The sequence below is a fragment of the Eulemur rufifrons genome, chromosome 7 (genome assembly GCF_041146395.1).
Source record: "Eulemur rufifrons isolate Redbay chromosome 7, OSU_ERuf_1, whole genome shotgun sequence".
Classification (NCBI taxonomy): domain Eukaryota; kingdom Metazoa; phylum Chordata; class Mammalia; order Primates; family Lemuridae; genus Eulemur; species Eulemur rufifrons.
In genome coordinates this window covers 574,176-594,749 of record NC_090989.1, presented here as the reverse complement: position 1 = coordinate 594,749, position 20,574 = coordinate 574,176, and the positions used below count along the sequence as shown (strand labels likewise).

Below are 20,574 nucleotides of genomic sequence, written 5' to 3'. Positions count from 1 at the left end.
GCAGGGCTGTGTGTGGGCACCTGAGCCAGGCGCGCTGGGAGCCCTGCCCCACGGGGGGGAGCCGTGCCCAGAGAAGCGGAGCAGCGGGGTGGGAGCCCCCCGTTGGGGGCCCGGCCTGCCTGAATCCCGTGTGGGAGGCTTGGAGGGGGCTGGGCAGGGCCACGCTTGCTACAGGATGGGGCGTGTTCTGGAGGAGGTGACGGCTCAGCTTGAAGGGGCAGCCAAGGCGCCATCGTCACGGAGGGGCCGGCAGGTTTCCTGAGAGGCTGGGTCTGGACGCCAAGCGCTGACTGGTGGGAGGCCGAGGGAGGCCCCGGCCAGCGCTGGGGCGTCTGTGGGGACGGCTGGGCGTTAGTGTCCTGAGTTCTCAGGTTGGCCCAACCTCTCCGTCTAGAAGCCCTGACTGGGCTCGTGCCTGGAGGAAAAGGCCCAGGAGGGACGGACGGGGCCTCTCTGCTCACTGTGGCCCACGGCGTCCGCAGGGTGGCCGAGGCCCCGAGGCCCTGTGGCCTTGCCCTGGCCTTACCTGTGGGGACGGCCCGAGGAGCCTGGGACGGAGGGAGAGTTCTGTTGATACCTGCACAGGCTTTGGTAATTTTTGACATGCAGTTCTGATTTTCAAACGTGTTTTAACAGCTGGAGGAAGCACGACAAATTCATTCTCGTTTTGAAAAAGAATTCAGCTGTAAAAATGAGGAGACGGCGCAGGTCGTTCGGAAGCACAAGGAGCTGCTGGCGCGCCTGGAGGAGCAGAGCGTGGCCAAGGCCGGGCTGGAGCTGCAGCTGCACACGGCGCAGGGTGAGCGGCCGCGGGCGCCGGGAATGGATTTTAAACAGCAAAACGTAAACGTAAAATAACGCAGACGGCGTGAGGCGCCCGTGATTCTCTGCAGCGCAGCAGCCGCAGCTGGAGGGGGGGTGTGAGGAGTCGGCGCTGCTGCGGGACAGGCCCCGGCTGTGACGGCCGCTTATCTGGCACCAGCTGTCACGCGAGGCGGGGTGGGCACATGCGTCCACCTGCCAGGGGCATGGTGGCCGGGGTCCCTCCAAGCAGGTCCCCTCAACTCTGCCTGGGACCCTCGGGTTCCGGGCGGGCACCTTACCCGGGGTCTCCACTCGGTGCTCTGTGGCCGGCAGGGCTCGGGCGGCCACCCGCGCTGTGGGGTCACTGACACAGGTCCGCACAGGCCTGGCCCTGTCTGGGGGTCGGGCCCGTGTCTGCTCCTCCGGTGGCCATAACGAGGACGTCAGCGCTCGGCGCCCAGCCCCGGGCCCCTGGGCGGATGCCTGGCCCTGGCAGGACCGCGGCCTCGGTGCCTCCTGCCGCTCCGGGAGTCACCTCTGTCCCTGTCTCGCCGCGCCCCCCCCAGGCATCCTGGAGGGACTGAAGGTGGAGAAGACGGATCTGCAGGAGGCGCTGGGCCGGAAGGAGGAGGCGGAGCGGCACCTCGTCTTGGAGCTGGAGGGCCTGAGGCGGCAGCTGGGGCAGGCGGCGCGGGAGCAGGCGGCGCTGAGGGAGGAATACGGCCGCCTGTGGAGCCAGAAGGAAGCTTCCGCCGCGGAAGCGGAGGAGAGAGAGGCAGGTGAGGGCCCGTGTCTGCAGGTCACGGCAGCGGCCGACCCCCAGCTGCTGCGGAAGTGCCACCTTCCTAGAGGGTGAAAACGCGGAAACAGGGACACTCCTCAGAAGGCGCCTTCGTGCGCCGCGCCGGGCTTCGGGCAGCTTGTGCTGGACGGAGCGCCCACCTGTGTGCTGCCTTTAGAGGCAGGGACTGTCCTGGTCGGCGCCGTGAGGTGGAAAGAGCCTGGGGGAGGAGCAGGTGTGACAAACGCCACCAGTCTCGGGGGACAAATGGCCCATACCGTGAATGAGACCCACTTTCAAATTTTATTTACAAAAACAAGGGGCCTAATGTTAACCCTAATTAGGAAAACATACAGTTTTAGCGAAAGTAGCCTGTGTATCTTCAGCCTTTTAGAGGTTGTAGTCTTAAAAATATTTAAAATGAAAATGGTCAAAACATAAGAAGCTTAAAATGCTGAGTTTCAGGCAACCGTGTCCCGTTAGCGGATTCGTGGCAGCGGCTGTTGGCACAAAGGTTCTCCCGGGGCTGGTGTGGCGCCGGCGTGGCCTCCGGTTCCCCAGCTGCCCTGGGAGGGGCCCCGGTCCCTGCGGGCACCGCCCCAACTGATGCAGAAAAACCCCATTTTTCTTCTCAAAAGTTCTTTATTCTTTTAATTTTCTCTTTGATAAAACAACCAGCTTTTGGTTTTGTTAGTCTTCTCCCTTTTCTCTGCCCTGTGCCCCTGACTCCTGCTGTGCCATCCCTTGCCGCGGCCGGGCGCCGTGAGCCTCTGCGCCCCCTGCGGGGGACGGGTTGGGGCCGTCGCCCGCTGGTCCCCGGCCTGTGGCGCCTGCACCGACACTCGGGTCCCACAGCTGTACCTCCTGTGGCGAAGTCCTTGTTTCTGTCCACGGGGCCTTTGAAGCTGCCCCAGGCGCTGCCCTCGCCCCCCTCCTCGTCTCTGCCGCGCCCTCCGCCCTCGCTCGGCTTTCGATAGACGTTCCTGTCGATCCGTTGGCCTGGCCTGCTCCCCTGGGGTATCTTTTTTGTTCCCTGTGTCTCAGTCTATACTTTTAACTGTGTCGCTCACGGATGCTGTGCTGACGTAAGAAGCCCGGCCACGAGCGTCGTCTTCCCGTCTGTTCAGCCGCGTCTGTCTGCGGTGCCTGCGGCCCTTGGGCCTGCTCTTGCCTGTTTCCGTGTTTCCTCCGTCCCACGCCTGCCTCTGCCACGCGTGCGGCTCTGCCCGCAGCGTCCGCCCTCCGTGTGCGGCGCTGGCACGTCCCCTCGCCCTGCGGACGCGGTGCCCCCAGAGGGGCTGTCTGGGGAAACTGTCTGCGGCCCTGAGTGCCGGGGGGTCTCCTTCGCCCACCACGATCCTCCCGGGAAGCTGTGGCTGCATGCACAGCGCTGGCCTCCGTGTCTTTTCCCCGAGCGCTTGCAGGCTGTGGGCCGTCCTTTCCTCGCGCCTTTGGCCCTCTGTGGGTGTCCCCGACGCCCCCTCCTGCGCTGTGCCCAGCACCGTCCAGGGCGAGTTTTCCACGCCGCTCTCGTTGAGTCCGAGCTCTGGTGTCTTGTTTTGTCGGCCGTTGTTTCTCCAGACGCTTCTCTGCTCTCCCTTTTCTGTCCTTGTGGGACACTTGTAACGGGCCGCTCTTCCCAGCGGGCAACCTGCCCTGCGTCTCAGCCAGGGCAGCCGGGCACCCGCTCAGTGGAGACCGCCTGGCGCCTTGCTGCTGTGAGCACCGGGACTTCCAGCCCGTTCACCTTTTACAGTCGGCACTTAAGACAGACGTGGGACCTGCTGGGCCGCCCGGTGGCCGCGAGGCACCTGCGCACCTGGGCTTGGCCCACGGAGCTGGGCCCGTGGCTGCCTCCCACGTCTGCCTCTGGCCCCCTGCAGCGACGCCTGGCCCAGCCGGGAGCTGCAGTGGGCGGACGTGGGCCCTGGGCGTCCACAGCCGGTGCCAGGGCCGCAGCTGAGGTTTCGGGTGCCTTCCTGGTGTGGCAGGCGTGGGTCTCCTGGACCCTTCCTGGTCTCAGGCTAGGGTCTCCTCCTTCGCCTGGTTCTGTCACTGGGACCCTCTCGGGGTTTCTCTGGGCTCCTCTTGGTTTGTGCTCACTCTGACATTTTAACCTGCCTCAGTTTCTCACTCTGTTCTCCGTTCCTGCCCTTCACCCTGGCCCTGCAACTCTGTGCTCCCTTCCGGGGACACGTTCACGCCCTTTTCATGCCACGGCCACGGGCCTCCACGTGGGGTCCCGGGCTGCCACTTGGTCCTGTGACTGTCGATCGACCCCCAGGAGCCTCCAGCCCTGCCTTGCCTCCGCCTGGCGTGGCGCCGCTTCAGCCGTGCCGTGTTCCGTGGCTGTCTTTGCGATGGCGCTGCCTGTCGTGTTTGTTGTGTCTCCTTTACAAATGGCTGCTAAGGCCGTGGGCGGCAGGGCCTGCAGCAGCACGGGGCAGATGGCGTCGTGGAGACGCAGGCGTTGCTGGAGCCCTGCGGCCGACGCCCGCCTTGCGTTTCCGACTTTCACGTTCTGGGTCTCGCCTTCCTCTGCTCCTGTCGCAGTAAGCGCTGTGTGTTCTCGTTCGTAGGCGCACCTGTCACCGTGGCGCACAAGGATCCAGGTTTGTAAGCACAAACGGGGGATTGCTGTGTGGTGTGTGTGTGTGTGCATTCGAGTTTGCAAATTATGTACTAAAGAGGAAAAGCACTTAAGAGCTTTTGTGGCAAACTATTAAATAAAATCAAACTATAGTCTTCAATATTAATTCATAAAAATTGGCAAAGTTGTTCCATTTTAATGGTCCAGCAAATGCAAGCATTTCTCTAACCATGTTTACAGCAGTTGCTAAGCTGTGCTGTTGCAGGAATTGACGTTTTATGGTAGTTGTGGTTGTTCAGGGCTGGGTCACTGCTCTGGACCTCCTGGAAGGTGTCCGGGGTCCCGGGCCCCACTGGAGTCCCTGCCTGGTCTGACCCCCGCCACCTCCACCTCGGTCTGTGCGTGCTGAGAGCCGGGTGCCCCTCGCGTGGCCCTGGAGGCCGTGGTGTCTGGGCTGGGCAGGCCCCGTCTGTCCCCGACCAGGGGCGCTCACTGGGACAGCCCTCGCCTGGGCCCTTGTTGGTCTCAGAGATCGTTGATGCTGTGTCACAACTGCATGTTCCAGGCTACTTGACCGTAACTGCTGGTTTGTCGGCATGAAAATTTATTGAGAATGTTACGTTAATGGCAAGGGTAGTTTGTCTTAAAGGAGTGACAATTTTTACAAATACAAATGATCAAATTTTGAAAGCTAGTGAAATGCAAACAAAAATTTATGAATTCAGATTTCAGTTTGGGGTGGTTTGAACAGGTCAGGGTTCAGCAGCAGCAAGCCCTTTCTTTCAGGACCTGGTTCCTCTGTGGCTTCAGCCCGGGCTGGGCTGTCCAGCAGATGGGTAGAAGCCTGCCGCCAGGGCGCCGCAGGCTCGGGTTCTGGTGAGGCCGTTCTCTCCTTCCGAGATGGTGCCTCGCACACGGAGATCCCCAGAGGGAAGCGGGGAGGAGGACGGCTGGGTCCTCCCATGGCGGAGGCGGGAGGGCCCACTCCCCAAATCCCCCTTACTGAGCATTAAACCCAGCCGTGCGGTGGGGCCCTCATGGCCTAATCACCTCGTGGGGGCCTCACCTCCAGGACCATCATGTTGGCAATTAGATTTCAACACTCGTTTTGCAGGGGAGAGAAGTTTAAACCACAGCACCCATTTAGTTTTAGATTTGCTCTTGACTTACTGATTGCTCGCACGCTTTTCTCCAAGCCATGCCAGCCCTTGATACTCCGTGCTGCGAATGGATCTGCCGTGAGCCTCCACCCTGGGCGTATCTGAGATTGGGCTCACCTGGGTGGAGGTTTGAAGTTAGTTTTCCGTGCTAGAGAATGTATGTGAAGATAGAATCCTCAGAAAATTACCTGATATGTCACTCGAGAGCACCTGAGCATATTCTTCTCGAGCTTTAAAAGTTTTTCCTCTTAGCTAATTTTCATTTAAAAGACATACTTTTTATTTTTTCAAAAGTAATTTGAGCTGGGTGTGGTGGTACGTGCCTGTGATCCCAGCACTGTGGGAGGCTGAGGCGGGAGGATCATTTGAGCGCAGGAGTTGGAGGCTGCAGTGAGCTGTGATAGTGGCACTTACTCCAGCCTGGCACCAGAGCAAGACCCTGTCTCTAAAAATAAAGACAGTAATTTATTTGACTTTATTTTGAGTGAGTCGTGGGCATGCGCTGGCTCTGGGGCACAGGGGCCCCCGAGACTGTCACATCCCTGTGTGGTCTCAGGAAGGGGAGGAGGCTCGCGTCTCCGAGGGCTGAGGGCTGAGGGCTGAGGCGTGGAAGCGCCCTGCGCTCCAGCCCTGGCTCTAAGGCGGCTGGACTCGGTGTCTACTCCTTCCCAGGCCCCACAGCAGACCCTGTGGAGGTCGGGGTCTCTCCCGTGTGGCGTCGCCGTTAGGAAATGCGTGTCTCCTGTTCCCCGCCGAGTTCAGGTGCGGCCTCTGGGGTGTGCGGGTTTCTTCCACGTCTGTTCTCTTTGCGTCGCCAGCACTTCGCAAGGAAGTGGAATGTCTGACCAAGGAGCAGTCGGAGACGCGGAAGCAGTCGGAGAAGGACCGCTCCGCCCTGCTGTCCCAGATGAAGCTTCTGGAGTGTGAGCTGGAGGAGCAGCTCTCTCAGCACCAGGGCTGTGCCAGGCAGGCCGAGGAAGTCACCGCCCTGAAGCAGCAGATGGCTTCTCTGGACAAGCACCTGCGCAACCAGCGGCATTTCATGGACGTAAGAGTTTTGAGTAATACATTTTATTTGCATCACTAAAAGTCATCATTATAGCATGAACTGCTTTCCAGGCCATTAAATCAGCTTCTGGGCTGTGACGTGGTGGCAAGTGTCCAGCTCTCCACCTCTGCTCTCTGGGCTGGCGCCCTGGACACCGTCCACGTCTTGTGGGGGGGGATTCTGAGGGACGCCCTCGCCACGTCCAGGCGCGCGCTGCTTCCTGCAGCCCCAGGAGGAGCTCCGGCAGCGGGCTGGGCCCCGCGTCCTAGGCGGCGTGTGCGCAGGGCCGTGACCTTTGCACGTGCGCCGTCTGCTCTGCCGCGTCCTGTCTTCTGTCCACGGGGTTCGAGACGTCGTCAGTGTTTCACAGCCTCCTTCGTGCTGCCGGGCGGGTGGTGCGTGTGCAGCCTGCCGCACGCGCCCCCACGGGACGCCCCTGACGTGCCGCCTCTCGTCCCAGGAGCAGGCCGCGGAGCGGGAGCACGAGCGCGAGGAGTTCCAGCAGGAGATCCAGAGGCTGGAGGGGCAGCTCCGCCAGGCGGCCAGGCCGCAGCCCCAGGGCCCCGTGCACAGCCCGGTAAGCCAGCCCGCCGCCCGCAGGCCCGGGGGCCCTTCCCTGCCGCGTTTTTAAGCTCTAACTGTCTGTGAACTTTTGCCTTCCATGTGCACGGGAGCAGCAGCGCGCACGGCTGGATGAAGAGGTAAGGACGGGCGGCCCGGCCTCCGCCGCTGCCCCTGCTGCCCCTCGGCCGCGGCTCTCTCTCGCCCTGGTGACCAGCGGGGCCGCGCACACCGTCTGCTGCCTGCTGGTCCTTCTGGCTTTTTCCTGGGGCTGTAGCTGTCGGCTTCCTCTCGTCGGAGATAGCTCTAGTGGTTGCTTCTGCTTTTTAATTAAACTCATTTTGGGGTAACAGCGGGTTCAAACGCAGTTGTAAGTAGGACTCAGACCCTTGTGCCTGTGTCCAGTTCCCGTGGTGGCCTCTCCCTGCCTGCAGGGACTGTGCCCGTTCCCGGCCACGGCTGCACCAGCCCCTGGCAGCCGCTAGTCTGTCCTCTGTGTCTGTAGCTTAGAAACGGAATCACTCCTGTGTTACCTTCTGGGACTGGTAATTTTCACTGCGTCTGATTCCCTGGAGATTCGTCCAAGTTGCTGCATGTGTGTGTTCTTTTTTTGTTTGTGAGTAGTAGGTCTATTTCTTTCTATCAAAATGAATTTTATTTTACTGACAAGTTTTGTATCATAAAGAGAGAATCCCCTTCGTAATACAATTCTGTCATACTCTTTCCTTAGGTTTCGTTGCAAACCTAGGTCTAGAGAAACATGTAGAATGTCCATTTTCTTCACTGTCAGTTGTATTGTGTACTTTTCAATTTCAGAGATACGTTTTTGTAGACAGTCTATTGTATTTCTCAAGCATTTTTTGTTGTTTTAGGTTGAATTGTTACAACAGAAGTTGAGAGAAAAATCAGATGCGTTTAATGAATTGGTTGTAAAGAAAGAGTTGGCAGATAGACAAGTGCTAATCCAGGAAGAAGAAATTAAACATCTGGAAGAGATGAATGCCAACACCAGGAGACAAGTGGTCCAGCTCCAGGAAGAATTGGAGAAACAGAAAAAAGCTGTGAAGGAATTACAGGTAAAGTGTCTGTTGTAGCCGGAGCGCGGTGGGGTCCCGGGGTCCCGGGGTCCCGGCGCTCCCGCCCGGCCGCGAGGTGGGGGCGAGTCTGCTCACTCGGGCCACAGAGCCGGTGCCAGGAGCACACGCGTGTCAGAGACGAGCAGACGTGACTGGTGACTGGCTGGCGGGCGGGTTTCCTGTGACCTCACCGGAGACACTTGCTGTTATTTACCACAGGCGGGTTTTGTACAGGCTTTTGTACCAGTTCTTTCTTTATGTCTCAAGAACTCTGAATTTTTTTTTTTTTTTTTTTTTTTGAGGCAGAGCTTCACTCTTGTCCTGGCTGGAGTGTGCTGGCGTCAGCCTAGCTCGCTGGAACCTCCAAGTCCTGGGCTTAAGCGATCCTCCTGCCTCAGCCTCCCGAGTAGCTGGGACTACAGGCGCCACCACCACGCCCAGCTAATTTTTCTATTTTTAGTAGAGACGAGGTCTCACTCTCGTTCAGGCTGGTCAGGAACTCTGAATTTGTCCCTAGTAGTTTTATAAAGCAAATATTTAAGATTTCAGGCTTAAAAAAACTTTTTTCACCGAATGCTTTAGAGTGAGTTATAATTATTTTGGATTTAGGGCTGTCTGTCACCTCCCCAGCGACAGCATCGTACTCTGACACTCCGACTCACGCGCTGGCGATAGTAGGTCTTTCCCGTCTGTGTCGGTGGGGAAGCCGCTCCGGCGGGGAGGACACCGTCTGCACCTCGGGAAGCAGCTGCGCCCTCCTTTTTGAGCTTCTGACTTTGCATTTATTTTATGTCACTGGAGGTTAAAGGTTACTTGAGAATGAGGCTCAATGAGGAATTTTATTTTGGAATCAGCACTTTGGCCGTCAGACACAAATCCTGCTTTGGGATAAGGCGCGGTTTTCCCAGGCGTGTCTGAGTCTCCTGCGTGGGGACTGGTGGGCGAAGTCGGCTCTTTCTGGAGGATGGAGCTGCTCCCAGTCCATGTCCGGGGCCGGGGGGTGGGGGTCGCCCTGCCCCCATCGCAGCCTCGGCTGCCCCTCCCACCCCCGGCAAACGCCTGCTGGCTTTTGGGTGCGGAGTGTAGCAAATGCCTTCTTCTCCCTCCACAAAACTGGACCATATGTACATCTTTGTATTCCTGTTTGTTCCACGCTTCACGTGCTGTGGACGTTTCTTCATGTTAAGTATTCTTTGAAAACTTTCTCGCAGGCAGGTAATGCTACACTCATCGCATGATGTACCAGTAGCCACTGCCCAGGTTTTTTTGGCACGGTCTTTCCAATTTTTAAAAAATTAGTAAGTGTATTGGATATTTTTGTATCCTGTTGAATGATTACTAAGGACAAATTCCCCACAGTGGAAGTGTGGACACAGGCCGTGGCTCTTGGTTAGGGTCATGTTCCTCCCCCAGGCCGGTTTCTGTGCACCCCGCGCCATCTGCCGAGTCACTGAGTGCAGGTGTGTGCAGGTGAGTGCAGGTGTGTGCAGGTGAGTGCAGGTGTGTGCAGGTGTGTGCTGTTGTGCACAGTGAGTGCAGGTATGTGCTGTTGTGCACAGGTGTGTGCAGGTGAGTGCAGGTGTGTACAGGTGTGTGCTGTGTGCACAGGTGAGTGCAAGTGTGTGCAGGTGTGTGCTGTGTGCACAGGTGAATGCAAGTGTGTGCAGGTGTGTGCTGTTGTGCACAGGTGTGTGCAGGTGTGTGCGGGTGAATGTAGGTGTGTGTTGTGTACAGGTGAGTGCCGGTGTGTGCAGGTGTGCACAGGTGTGTGCTGTTGTGCACAGGTGAGTGCCGGTGTGCGCAGGTGAATGCAGGTGTGCACAGGTGTGTGCTGTTGTGCACAGGTGAGTGCTGGTGTGCACAGGTGAGTGCAGGTGTGCCACTGTGCTTCAGGAAGAGCAGAGATGGTTTCCGTTTTAACAGACAGCAGTCTGAAGTCCCTGATTCCTAAATATTTGCCTGAAATAAGTTTCCTCTTGTTCCTAAATAGGATGGAGGGGCACTACAGGAGCAGCAGATGACTCACTTGCTTCTGGAGTCCACACTGCAGTCTGAACGGGGTGAGGGCAGCTGTCCCGGGCCTCCCGCAGACGGCCCTCCTGCGGGTCCCGAGGTGCCATGGGGGGCAGCGCAGAGGGCGCCCCTGCAGCGCGACAGCAAGGTAGGCGGGGACGGGGGTCGGGACCCAGCCCTGGGCCTGCGGCGTCTGGCGGCCTCGCCTGCACGTGTGTGTGGACGACCTGGCACCCAGACATGCAGCTGGTGGGTTTGTGACCACTGTTGTTCTCAGCAGTTTCATCGTTCTCGTGTGCACAGGGGGGTAATGACTGTTTTGCATATGTATTTTTAAATCTATCAAAGGTGTTTTAGTAATTATTAAACCAATTAGAATATCAGACAATTTTTAATACTTCTGTTTTAATGAAAGGTCTTAGACTTAAAAGGCCATCTGGAGGAGACTAAAGATGACTTAGTAAATACAAATGAAGAGGTGCGACATCTGAATTTAAAATCAGATGTGCAGAACACCCCGACGGCCATGAGCATCAGAGAACTTGAGGAAGAAAATGCCAACCTGAAGGTACACTGCGAGGTCCACCTTGACACCTGGGTTTGGGTTGATTTTGTAGGTGCTGGGGCCAGCCGCAGGGCTGCACAGTCACGCCTGCCCGGACACCCCCAGTGGCCCGCGGTTCCAGAAGTCCCTGCCTTCTGCCTGGGCTGTGACTGGGGCGGTGCTGGGACTCCCAGGGGTCAGGAGTGAGGAGCCGGGGGCCCACTGCAAGCTCTTCCTCCTGTTGGCAGCACTGATGGGGTCTCTGGTGGAGTGAAATTGCAGGAGAGGCCCTTCCCTAATGACAACAACCGTGAGGAGATAGAGTCCCGCTTTGGAGGATGTGAATGGCTTTGGCCGTCCCGAGCTGTGCTCTTCTAGAAGAGGTGACATTTCGTGAGAGGTCCTCTCTGTTGAGCTTCTCTCTGGCAGGATGGGGAAAGAAATCTGTTTTTAAGTCTTCTCTGTTATTTTAATGTAGCTGGGCTTTTGAAGCAACAAAGAAAACCAACCTTGTTGCAGTGGAGATGACATTGAAAGTTGCAAAGAAAACGTAACTGTACGAGGCAGCCTTGAAATGCGTGGGCCAGATCGCTGTGTGTGGCGCCACACGGCATGGCCTCCGAGAGTGACCCGAGGGCGTGGAAGACGGCTGAGGGGTTGTGTCATTCATGCCTGATTCTCACCGAAGTCGAGTCTGTAAGACCTTAAAATGTCTCAAGTGAAAAGGGAGTTTTAGGCTGATCCTAGTAACTAGTTGTCCTTTCGGTGTGAATGCTTTTTTAAATTTTAAAACAGGTCTCGCTCTGTCACCCTGGCTAAAGTGGCATCTTCATAGCTCACAGCAACCTCCAACTCCTGGGCTGAAGTGATCCTCCTGCCTCAGCCTCCCGAGTAGCTGGGACTACAGGCACCACCACTGCACACTCATTCTTGTATTTTTGGTGATTGTTTTGAAATAAATTTCCTGGAGAAATGCAGTGCTTGATTAGTTTGAAAGCCAAGCTAACATGTCGTTTTAAACAGAGAAGACTTTAATAGAAAAACATTTTCAAATTGGATTTCTAATCTCCAAACTCTAAAGCGCAGGCTGTTTAATTGGGAGAGTTCACATCTGCGAGGCTGGGGAGCGTCTCGCGCAGCAGCGCAGTCGGCCTTGCTGTGGGGTTACTGCTGGGTTTCCGAGGGCGTTTCTGTGCGGCAAGGAGGGGGGTGGCATGGGTGGGCCGGCGGCTGCAGCTGCTGAGAGTCCTTGGCCCAGCCCAAGGTCACAAGGGTATTTCCCTGTGTTCTCCTAGAAATCGCGTAGTTTCACTTTGCATTCAGGCCTTTGATAGACTGTGTTTACTTTTTGGCACACATGTGTCCAGTTGTTCCAGCACCATTTGTTGGAAAACTGTTCTTTGCCATTGATTTGCCTTCACCCCTTTCTGGTCGTGGTGTTAGTGTGACACTGGCTCCTTGAACGAACTGTTCCCTCTTCTGTGTTCTGGAAGATCGTACAGAATGGGTGTCATTTATTCCTTACGTGTTGGGTAGCTCTGTCCAGTGAAGCCGTGTGGCCTGCTGAGCTCTTTCTGGGGCTCATTAAAATTACAGATTCTACTTTCCTACTAGCTGTGGGCCTATTCGCGTGAGTGTTGCATAGTGGGAAATCTTCGTTGAGGCCTTTTCCTGCCTCCCCCTTCTGGAGCGGTGACTGCAGGCGCGCCCTGGGTGGCCCGCGTCCCCTGCGCAGTTGAGGTTCTGTCATTCTTTGCTTTCTGCCTCTGACGGGGTCGTTCTTGTGATTCTTGAAGTTTGCAGATGCTTTGCCACGTTCGGTATTTTTTTAAGCCCATTGAGTGAATTTAAAAATTTCGGATATTGTAACTCTTAGGTATAGAGTTTTTACTTCTTTCTGTAGTTTCTGTTCTTCTGACAAGATTTCCTGTCTTCTCGTCTGTTGGGAAATGCTTTTCTTTATGTCCGTGAGCACAGCTATGATGTCTGCTTCAACGTCCCCATTTGCTTTTTGGGCGTTTTGTCATCTCAAGGCTGGTTGCTGTTGGTTGTCTTTGCTGATGATTTTTTTTTTTTTCTGTATCTTGAATAATTTTGATTTGTATTCTTGACGTTCTGCACATTATGCCATGGGGACTCTGGCTTCTGTGTTACTGTCAGTGAGCTTGGTTGCCCTCAGGTGCTCACCTGTCCTGCCTGCAGAGGTGGCTGTCGAGACGGGGCAGAGCTCACTCGTGGACTCGGGGTTTTCCTCCCTGCGTCTCTGTCTCTCCGGGAACACCCCTTGCTCTCCACAGCCTCCTGGACCTCATCGTGCCACACTGCCTGGGGACAGGGTCTCAGGAGCAGAAACTCCCCCCTCGGTGGCCTCTGCCATGTCTTGGTGCTCCCTGCACGGCCCCCTGGCCCCACAGGCAGGTGGGGAACATCTGTCCCCACCTGACGTGGACCCCAGCCTTGGTCCCAAGCCACCCTTTCTCGTCAGTCTGCCCACCCCTCCGAGGGGCCCCTCCGAGTCCCCGGCTGGCACTGCCTCTCCAGACGCCACTCAGAGCTGCATTTGGTGAGGGAGCAGCGCCCCTTGGATAAAACGCCACTTCCGGGCGGAGGGAGCCTGTCCTTGCTGCCCTGCCCCAAGGGCAGGTGGTGCTCACACCTGCTCTCTCTGCACCGGCCTGGGCCGGAAGGGGCCGCTCTGGCCAGACACGGAGCCACCACACCACTTTCGGGGGCATCTCCATGCTCTCGGCTGCAACATCTGCTCTTTTTCTCAGTTCTGCAACCTGAAGGTGTTTTCCTCTTTCTTTTGCCACCTTAGCCTGTTTTTACTCCTTCTTTGTGCTGTTTCAATTGCACTGTCTTAGAGGACTGATTTTAGATTTTACTGTGTTACATTTTAGAGCCACCTTTCATGCTGGCTCCAGTGTTTTAAGTGTAACATTTGTGTTGTGATTATGACTGTCTTGTAGTGCACGCCTGTTCATCCCAGTGTATCTAGTGAATGGGCAACACCTGCACGCAGCCAGCACTGTCTTTACAAGTCCCTGGCGGCCTGTTCAGCACAGACACGAGTCCGTGCAGCCCCAGTCGGGAGAGTGCAAGGCGGGGCTGGCCGTGCGCTGGGAGCACCCAGCTGGATGAACTGTCGTGCGCGTGTTTGGGAAACGTGTGTGCCGTGCACAGCTGTGGAGCCAAATAAACCAAAGGACCATCAGGTTCTTTTCTGTTTGAGAAAGGCCAGATTGTATTTGAGTCCAAAGTAATTGTAAAGTAGTTCTAGTGAAACCCGGTGTTGTTACGAAACCCTTAATTTTTGAGAAGTAAAACATTAGACTATCAGAAATTGCTTGAAAATTGTTAGAATGCAAATTGGTTAGAATTTTTCCCATTTTTTGGCCAGTACCCCAGTAAAATTATCTTAAGAGAATAGTTTGGAACCATACTGACTTGGATTTTAATCCTGATTTTCCACTTAATATTTTTGTGGATTTGGAAAGATATTTAATGTCTAAGTTGCAATTTTCTTGTCTCTAAAATGAAAATAATAATATTTCTTAAAACTGTCAAAGATGAGGTTAAATGGCACAAGTAAACCTGCTCTTGGCTGCCTGGTGTGGTGCTGAGGCAGCCGTGACGGGAACACCGCTGCGGGGCGCGGCGTCCTGGGCCGGACGGTGGCCTGGCCAGTCCCTGTCTGCATATGCGGATCCTCCAGCCACGTCCACCGCGTTTGTTCTCACTGCTGTTCTCCAGTGAGGACGATACCCCAAAGCTAAATGCTCCTTCAGGAAAATCAAATCAAAGTCATTTAAATATTAACAAAACAAACACTTAAAGGGTGGTGAGAGCATCTTCACGTGGACATCCTTGGCCGAGAAGGAGCGTGCTGGAGCCTCTCAAGCCTAGACGCGGAGCGTGGGGGGTGGGGGATGTGGGGGGCGGGGGGCGGGGGGGCGTGGGGGGCGGGGGGGCGTGGGGTGGGGGGCGGGGGGGACGTGGGGGGCGGGGGGGACGTGGGGGGCGGGGGCGGGGCCGGGGGGCTGCGCCTGCGCGGAAGCAGCTCTGCTCCCTGTGCGGGGTTCCTGAGCACCCGGGCCGTGACCTGGCGGTTTCCATGTGTTGCTGCTGTGTTGTTCGAGTGGCTGAGTCTGTCCACTTCTCCAGGAATGAATTCAGCCTGAACTGTCCTAAAAGAAGGAAATTCAGGAGTGGATGTGTTAATTTGTCTCCGAAATGTGCTTTCTCTTCAGGTCGTGTGTGCCAGAAGTTCTGAAATTGAAGAGCTGAAAGCCACTATTGAAAATCTGCAAGAGAACCAGGAACGATTGCATAAGGACAAAGCAGAGGAGATCGAGCGGCTCCACGAAGTCATCGAGAAGCTGCAGCAGGAGCTGTCCCTCACGGCGCCCGCGGTGCAGGGGGCCAGCGGCAGCCGGGTGGGGAGTCTGCAGAGTGAGCTGCTCTGCTCCCAGGTGGAGGGCCCCTGCGGGCAGGCGCTGCAGGGCGAGCTCCAGGCTGCGCTTGCGGCCAAGGAGGCCCTGAGCCAGCTGCTGGCCGACCAGGCCCACAGGCACAGCCAGGGCCTGCAGGCCCTGCAGCAGCGGCTGCAGGGTGCGGAGGAGGCCGCCGCACGGCAGCTGGCGGAGCTGGGGCGCAGCGCGGCCCTTAGGGAGGCTGAGGTCGAGGGCATGGCCGCCCGGGTCCGGGAGTTCGAAGCTGCACTAAAAGCAAAGGAAGCGACGATTGCTGAGAGAGACTTAGAGATTGACGCTGTGAACAGGTGGAAAGCGGCCCACTCCAGCGCACTGAAGGCCGTCCTGTCGGCCGTGGCCCGTTTCCGCGGTGCCCTGGAGCAGCAGCCCCTGGCCGGCCCAGCCGAGCCCCCTGAGCTGCAGCGGCTCCGAGCACAGTGTGTCCGTCTCAGCCGCCAGCTGCAGGTGCTGAACCAGCGGTCCCTGAGGTGCCAGATGGAGCTAGACAGACAGCAGGCGCACGGGGCCTGCCGGCACCCTGGCCTGGAGGGCGGCACCGAGCCGTGGGTGCTCAGGGACTCGGCGGCGCCGGAGCAGGTTGTCAGCAGCAGGCGGCTGACCTCGGGTCTCCTTGGCCAGGACCAGGACCCACGGGTAGGCCTCCTCCCCTGTGGCCTCGGGCGGTGGGGGAGCCCTGGCCTGGCAGTGGGAGCGGGCCGGGCTGGGGGATGTTGGCTGTTCTCTGAAGGAGATTGTGGGTTTTCCCTTCCTCTCCTGTTCGTTTTCTCTTAATTTTGATGACTTTCTGTGCTGAGTGCGGGGGCAAGGGGAGGGGTGTGCAGTTAGCCCTGGTGGCTTGTGGCACAGTAGAGAAGGGACGCTGGAGCCAGCGCCAGCCTGGGCCCGTTCTGGGTCTGTGCACAGTGAAATTGGGCTGAGCTGAGGATTTCACTATCTTGTACAACTTTAGGCTTATTATTTTTATAACTTATTAAAGCTTTTTGAAACAATTCTTTCTGGCCGGGTGTGGTGGCTCATACCTGTAATCCTAGTACTCCGGGAGGCCGAGGCAGGAGGATCGTTTGAGCTCAGGAGTTTGAAACCAGCCTGAGCAAGAGTGAGACCCCGTCTCTACTAAAAAATAAAAAGAAATTAGCTGGACAACTAAAAATATATAGAAAAAATGAGCCGGGCATGGTGGCACATGCCTGTAGTCCCAGCTACCTGGAGGCTGAGGCAGGAGGATTGTTTGAGCCCAGGAGTTGGAGGTTACTGTGAGCTAGGCTGACACCACGGCACTCTAGCCTGGGTGACAGAGTGGGACTCTGCCTCAAAAACAAAAAACAAAAAAACCCACAATTCTTTTTTAAATATGATAGGGTTTATACAATGATATGGAGATTGCTTTGTATTAGACAGTCTTTCTTAATTTCCCTCTCTGGTTTCTAATCAGAAGCCTGTCTTTCGACAAGCATTTCCTGTGTAAAATGTTCTAAGCACTTTTTGTGTTGGAGCAGAAGGCCCTGCGTGAGCCGTCTGTTTTAGAATGCCGCAGTCTGTGAGCAGAACGCGGGGACTGGCCACCTGCAGCCGACACCAGCTCTGGTGCTCCCAGCCCCCTGCGCTCCACGGGCCGCCCGGGTGGGAGTAGCTTCCCGCCTCTCGTGCTCAGCCTCCCGTGGAGCTCGCTGTGCTCGGGGCTGCGCCTTCTCCACTGAGGTCCCTGCGGGTGCCCGGCTCCTGCACACACAGATCCTCTGAGGACATCCCAGCGACTGTCTCCTGCGCCTCAGGTGTCTGGCACTCTCAGCGCTAACGTTCTGCACATCGTCACTGTCTTCTCTGTCCAGGGTGATTTGCCGCCTGCCAAAGTCCTGGTGATGCTGAAGGACCCGGGTCTCCACACCCAGGACAGCGCGACGCCGGTGCTCACCGTCTGCCAGAGGCAGCTGCGGTCAGAGCTGCTCCTGCTGAAAAACGAAATGCGCTCGAGCCTGGAGGGCGGCGGCGCGGCCCGGGGAAGCGCGAAGGTACGTGGCGGGCGCGTGTGGAGCTGCCCCGGGCGAGGCCTCTGCGTCCCCGCTGAGGTGAGGGCCTGGCGTGGGCTGGACCTGCTCCCCGAGTCCGTGCTGTTCTGTGACGACGCTGCTCACAGCCACGTGCTTCATTTGGAAGCACACGTTTTCCCGTGGTTCCGGCGTGTGAAGAGCCAACAGGGAGGTTTTCCTCACGTTCACAGCTGGTGCAGGTGGGCACACGAGCTCCAGGCCACGTCTCGGGGTCTCTCCTTCATGTGAGGACCGCAGCGCCCCTGTGAGGAGCGGACTCTCGTTGCCATGTCTGTTTCACTTTCAAAGGCTTCACATGTATTGTTTGAACCTCAGATTTGACTTGAAGGAAAGTGGAGCTTTCTTTTCCTGGTAGCTGGAGCCGAGAGCTCCCTGGAGTGTGGGCCGTCCTGGTTCCTGCGGGCCAGGGGTCCTCGGCACGGGCTCCGGCTCCTCCCAGGCGGCCCTTCCCGACGCTGCTGTGGGCACAGCAGGCCCAGGCTCCTCGTCCCAGTTCCGAAGCCCAAAAGCTCTTCAAACACAGACTGGCCGGTTGGTTTTGTTCTCTCAAGCCTGGGGCTGGCGTGTGCTCAGCGCCGAAGCCTGCTCAGACCCACGCTTGCTGCGTCCCTCGCGGCCTGGCGGGCGTGTTGTGCGCGTCGCTGAGATTCTCCACGCGTGTGAGCGGAGGGCGGGCTCCCTGCCGTGCCCTGTAAACCGCCACGGTCTTTAGGACCTGAAAGGTTGGAGTTCCACGGTGCACGGGCCCCGTGGTCTGAGAGCAGCGTGTGGCCCAGGCCTGCGTGTTGAGAGCAGATGTCTGAACCTGGTTTCCACGTCCGTCAGGTGCCCTCAGGAATACGTGGTGTGCAGGGAGAACCTCCCACTGTCTGCGCCGCTGGCCGGGCTCAGCCCCTCACAGTCAGAGCTGCTGTTTGAATTCTTAAGATAAAACTCAGCCTGTGGGGTCCTGAGCTGATCACCAAATTCTTAGAAGTTACATGTAAACAAACTCTGCATTCATTACACAAACCACAATTTTGTGTTTTTCAGTATTCAGGCAAAGAACCTTGTATTACTTTTTTTCCTCACACAAATCTTATATCCTCCATAAATTACCACAGAAATAGGTTATGATTATTGTCCTTTTTTTTTTTTTTTTTTTGAGACAAGGCCTTGCTCCATTGCCTAGGCTGGAGTGCAGTGGTGTCATCACAGCTCACAGCAGCCTCCAGCTCTTGGGCTCAAGTGATCCTCCTGCCTCAGCCTCCCCAGTAGCTGGGACTGCAGGTGTGCGCCACGCCGCCGGGCTAATTTTTCTATTTTTTGTAGAGATGGGGTCTCACTATTGCCCAGGCTGGTCTCAGACTCCTGACTTCAAGCGATCCCCCCGCCTTGGCCTCCCAGAATGCTAGGATTACAGGCACAAGTCACTGCGGCCAGCTAGTGATTATTTTTTAAGCAAAGCAATTTAAGCCTTGATTCTCTTTTTCATGGAATTAAATAAACTTGAAATATTAAGCACTTAGAGGGACCAAGGGCTCATCAGGGCCTCTCCCCACTATGTGCTCAGACAGACGTGTTCACGACACCCTAGGTTCCGTTGTTTCACTGTGTGTGTATCCTTTTTACCTTCAGGCTAAGGAAAAAGGACTGGAAGATTGTCAGCTGCAGAAAGTCGATCTCATAGCTCAGGTGAAACAACTTCAAGAAAAATTGAACCATCTGGTATATTCTGTGACCTTCCAGGATGTCAACACTGCAGATTTTAAATTTCAGCAGCCGTTGGCATCAGCATTTGGGTCAGAAAACAGTTCGAGTGATGGTTCCCACAACGGTGAAGAGTCTGACAAATCGCCTCCTGTGGATGCATTTGCTATCGACAGAACCATGAGGGATCTAACTGATGCTACCAAAGATCAGGATTATTTGATAAGAAATGAAATGCCAGATTTTCCCATTCAAGAAAAATCAGAACTGCAGGATGGGTCCCATTCTTTACCAGCCCGTGTGCATGGCGGTGCCCTGAGCCGCAGTGACCTGGCCGAGCCCCTGAAGAGCCCAGTCAGGGTGCTGGACCTGTCCTCGTGGAGCTCCCCCGAGGTCCTCAGGAAGGACTCGGCCCTCGAGCCCCAGCCCAGCCTCCCCCTGACGCCCCACTCTGACGTCCTGAGCCTGCGCAGTGCCGATGCCTCCCTGCAGGACGGGACCCAGGCCTCGCTGCTGCTGGCTGCTGAGCCGGGGCTGCTTGGTTCCCCGGGCGTGTCTGCAGCAGGACAGGCCCCACCGTGGGCAGAGTCTCCGCCGGCCGACCACCTGCCTGTGGAGAGGATGCCTGTGGTAGGTGCCTCCCGCCCCTGGCCAGGGTTCCCTTGGGAGTGTGCACGTGGCTGGCCGGGCCTCACGGCAGCTGCCATTGTTGGCTCAGCGCCTGACACGCGGGCGCCTCACAGTGCCGCCCACGGGACTGTTGTCATGTGAGCACGGGGGCATGTCGGGTTTCAGACACTGAGAGGCACCGGCCGTCCTCCGCCGGGTGCCCTGCGCGGTTTCTCAGCTGGCACAGATTCCAAGAGGCACAGCCATACGCTCTCTTCCTGTAGAACCTGCACAAGTGTTCTTTGTCTGGTTATGTTTTTTAGATTATTTTCAGTAGTGTTTCATATTTAACAGGTCTCACACATCATGTTAATTTTAAGAATATTTCAATTTATTATTTTGAGTTAGATTCTATTTTTTCTAACAATTATTTTGGGATTTGTCATGTCTTGAGTAAGATAAAACATAATTTAGCAGATATATGTTATCAGAGATACCCATATACCATCATTTCATGTAAAAAAGTTTTAAAATCTGAAATAGTTGCTAGTGGCTACCTTATCCCTAAACAGATGTGGGTGGATCTGATTAAATTATCAGAAGGCGCATGGCCTCGCCGTAGTAACAAGTTTTGAGTACTTTCCTTGGGGTTCTCTGTGGGAAGATGATAAATTCAAGCCTTAGAAAGTTTTCATCTGGCAAGTTCAGCTCTGTGATGTAATTACTTACTATTTCATGACCATTTCTCCTCTCTGAACAGGAAAAAGATGTCGAAGATTTTATCATAACATCTTTTGATTCTCAAGAAACGTTACGTTCACCTCCTCCCGGGTTAGAAGAAAACAATGACGGAAGTGAAGAAAGTGAGTCAGTTACCTGTTTTTAACTTTTTATTTTGGCAGTTTCGGACTACAAAATAGCATAAGAAATTCTTGTGTGTCCTTCCCGAGCTCCGCACGTCCACAGTGGGCATGCGTGTCACGTGACCACGGCGCAGCGCGGTGCTGGGCACCGGGTCACCCGTACTGACACAGGGCTGGTGTCCTCTGTAGACCACACTCAGGCTTTGCCAGTTGTCCCGACAGCGTCCTTTACAGAAGACGCCCCAGCTCCCACACTGCGTTCAGACGTCCCTGGTGGGGCAGAGACTGGGCAGAG

The 20,574-nt window shown here is 56.2% G+C and overlaps 1 protein-coding gene across 1 annotated transcript in view; it reads left to right on the top strand.

The window, feature by feature from the left end:
- PCNT (pericentrin) overlaps window positions 1–20,574 on the top strand; it is a 121,374-nt gene that overhangs the window by 71,605 nt on the left and 29,195 nt on the right. The window contains exons 19-30 of the mRNA XM_069474875.1: window positions 637–799; window positions 1,371–1,583; window positions 6,154–6,383; window positions 6,844–6,960; window positions 7,061–7,084; window positions 7,817–8,020; window positions 10,011–10,181; window positions 10,449–10,601; window positions 14,828–15,703; window positions 16,900–17,079; window positions 18,736–19,437; window positions 20,177–20,279. Coding sequence (XP_069330976.1) covers window positions 637–799; window positions 1,371–1,583; window positions 6,154–6,383; window positions 6,844–6,960; window positions 7,061–7,084; window positions 7,817–8,020; window positions 10,011–10,181; window positions 10,449–10,601; window positions 14,828–15,703; window positions 16,900–17,079; window positions 18,736–19,437; window positions 20,177–20,279 — 3,136 coding nt within the window. The remainder of the gene's footprint in view (window positions 1–636; window positions 800–1,370; window positions 1,584–6,153; window positions 6,384–6,843; window positions 6,961–7,060; window positions 7,085–7,816; window positions 8,021–10,010; window positions 10,182–10,448; window positions 10,602–14,827; window positions 15,704–16,899; window positions 17,080–18,735; window positions 19,438–20,176; window positions 20,280–20,574) is intronic.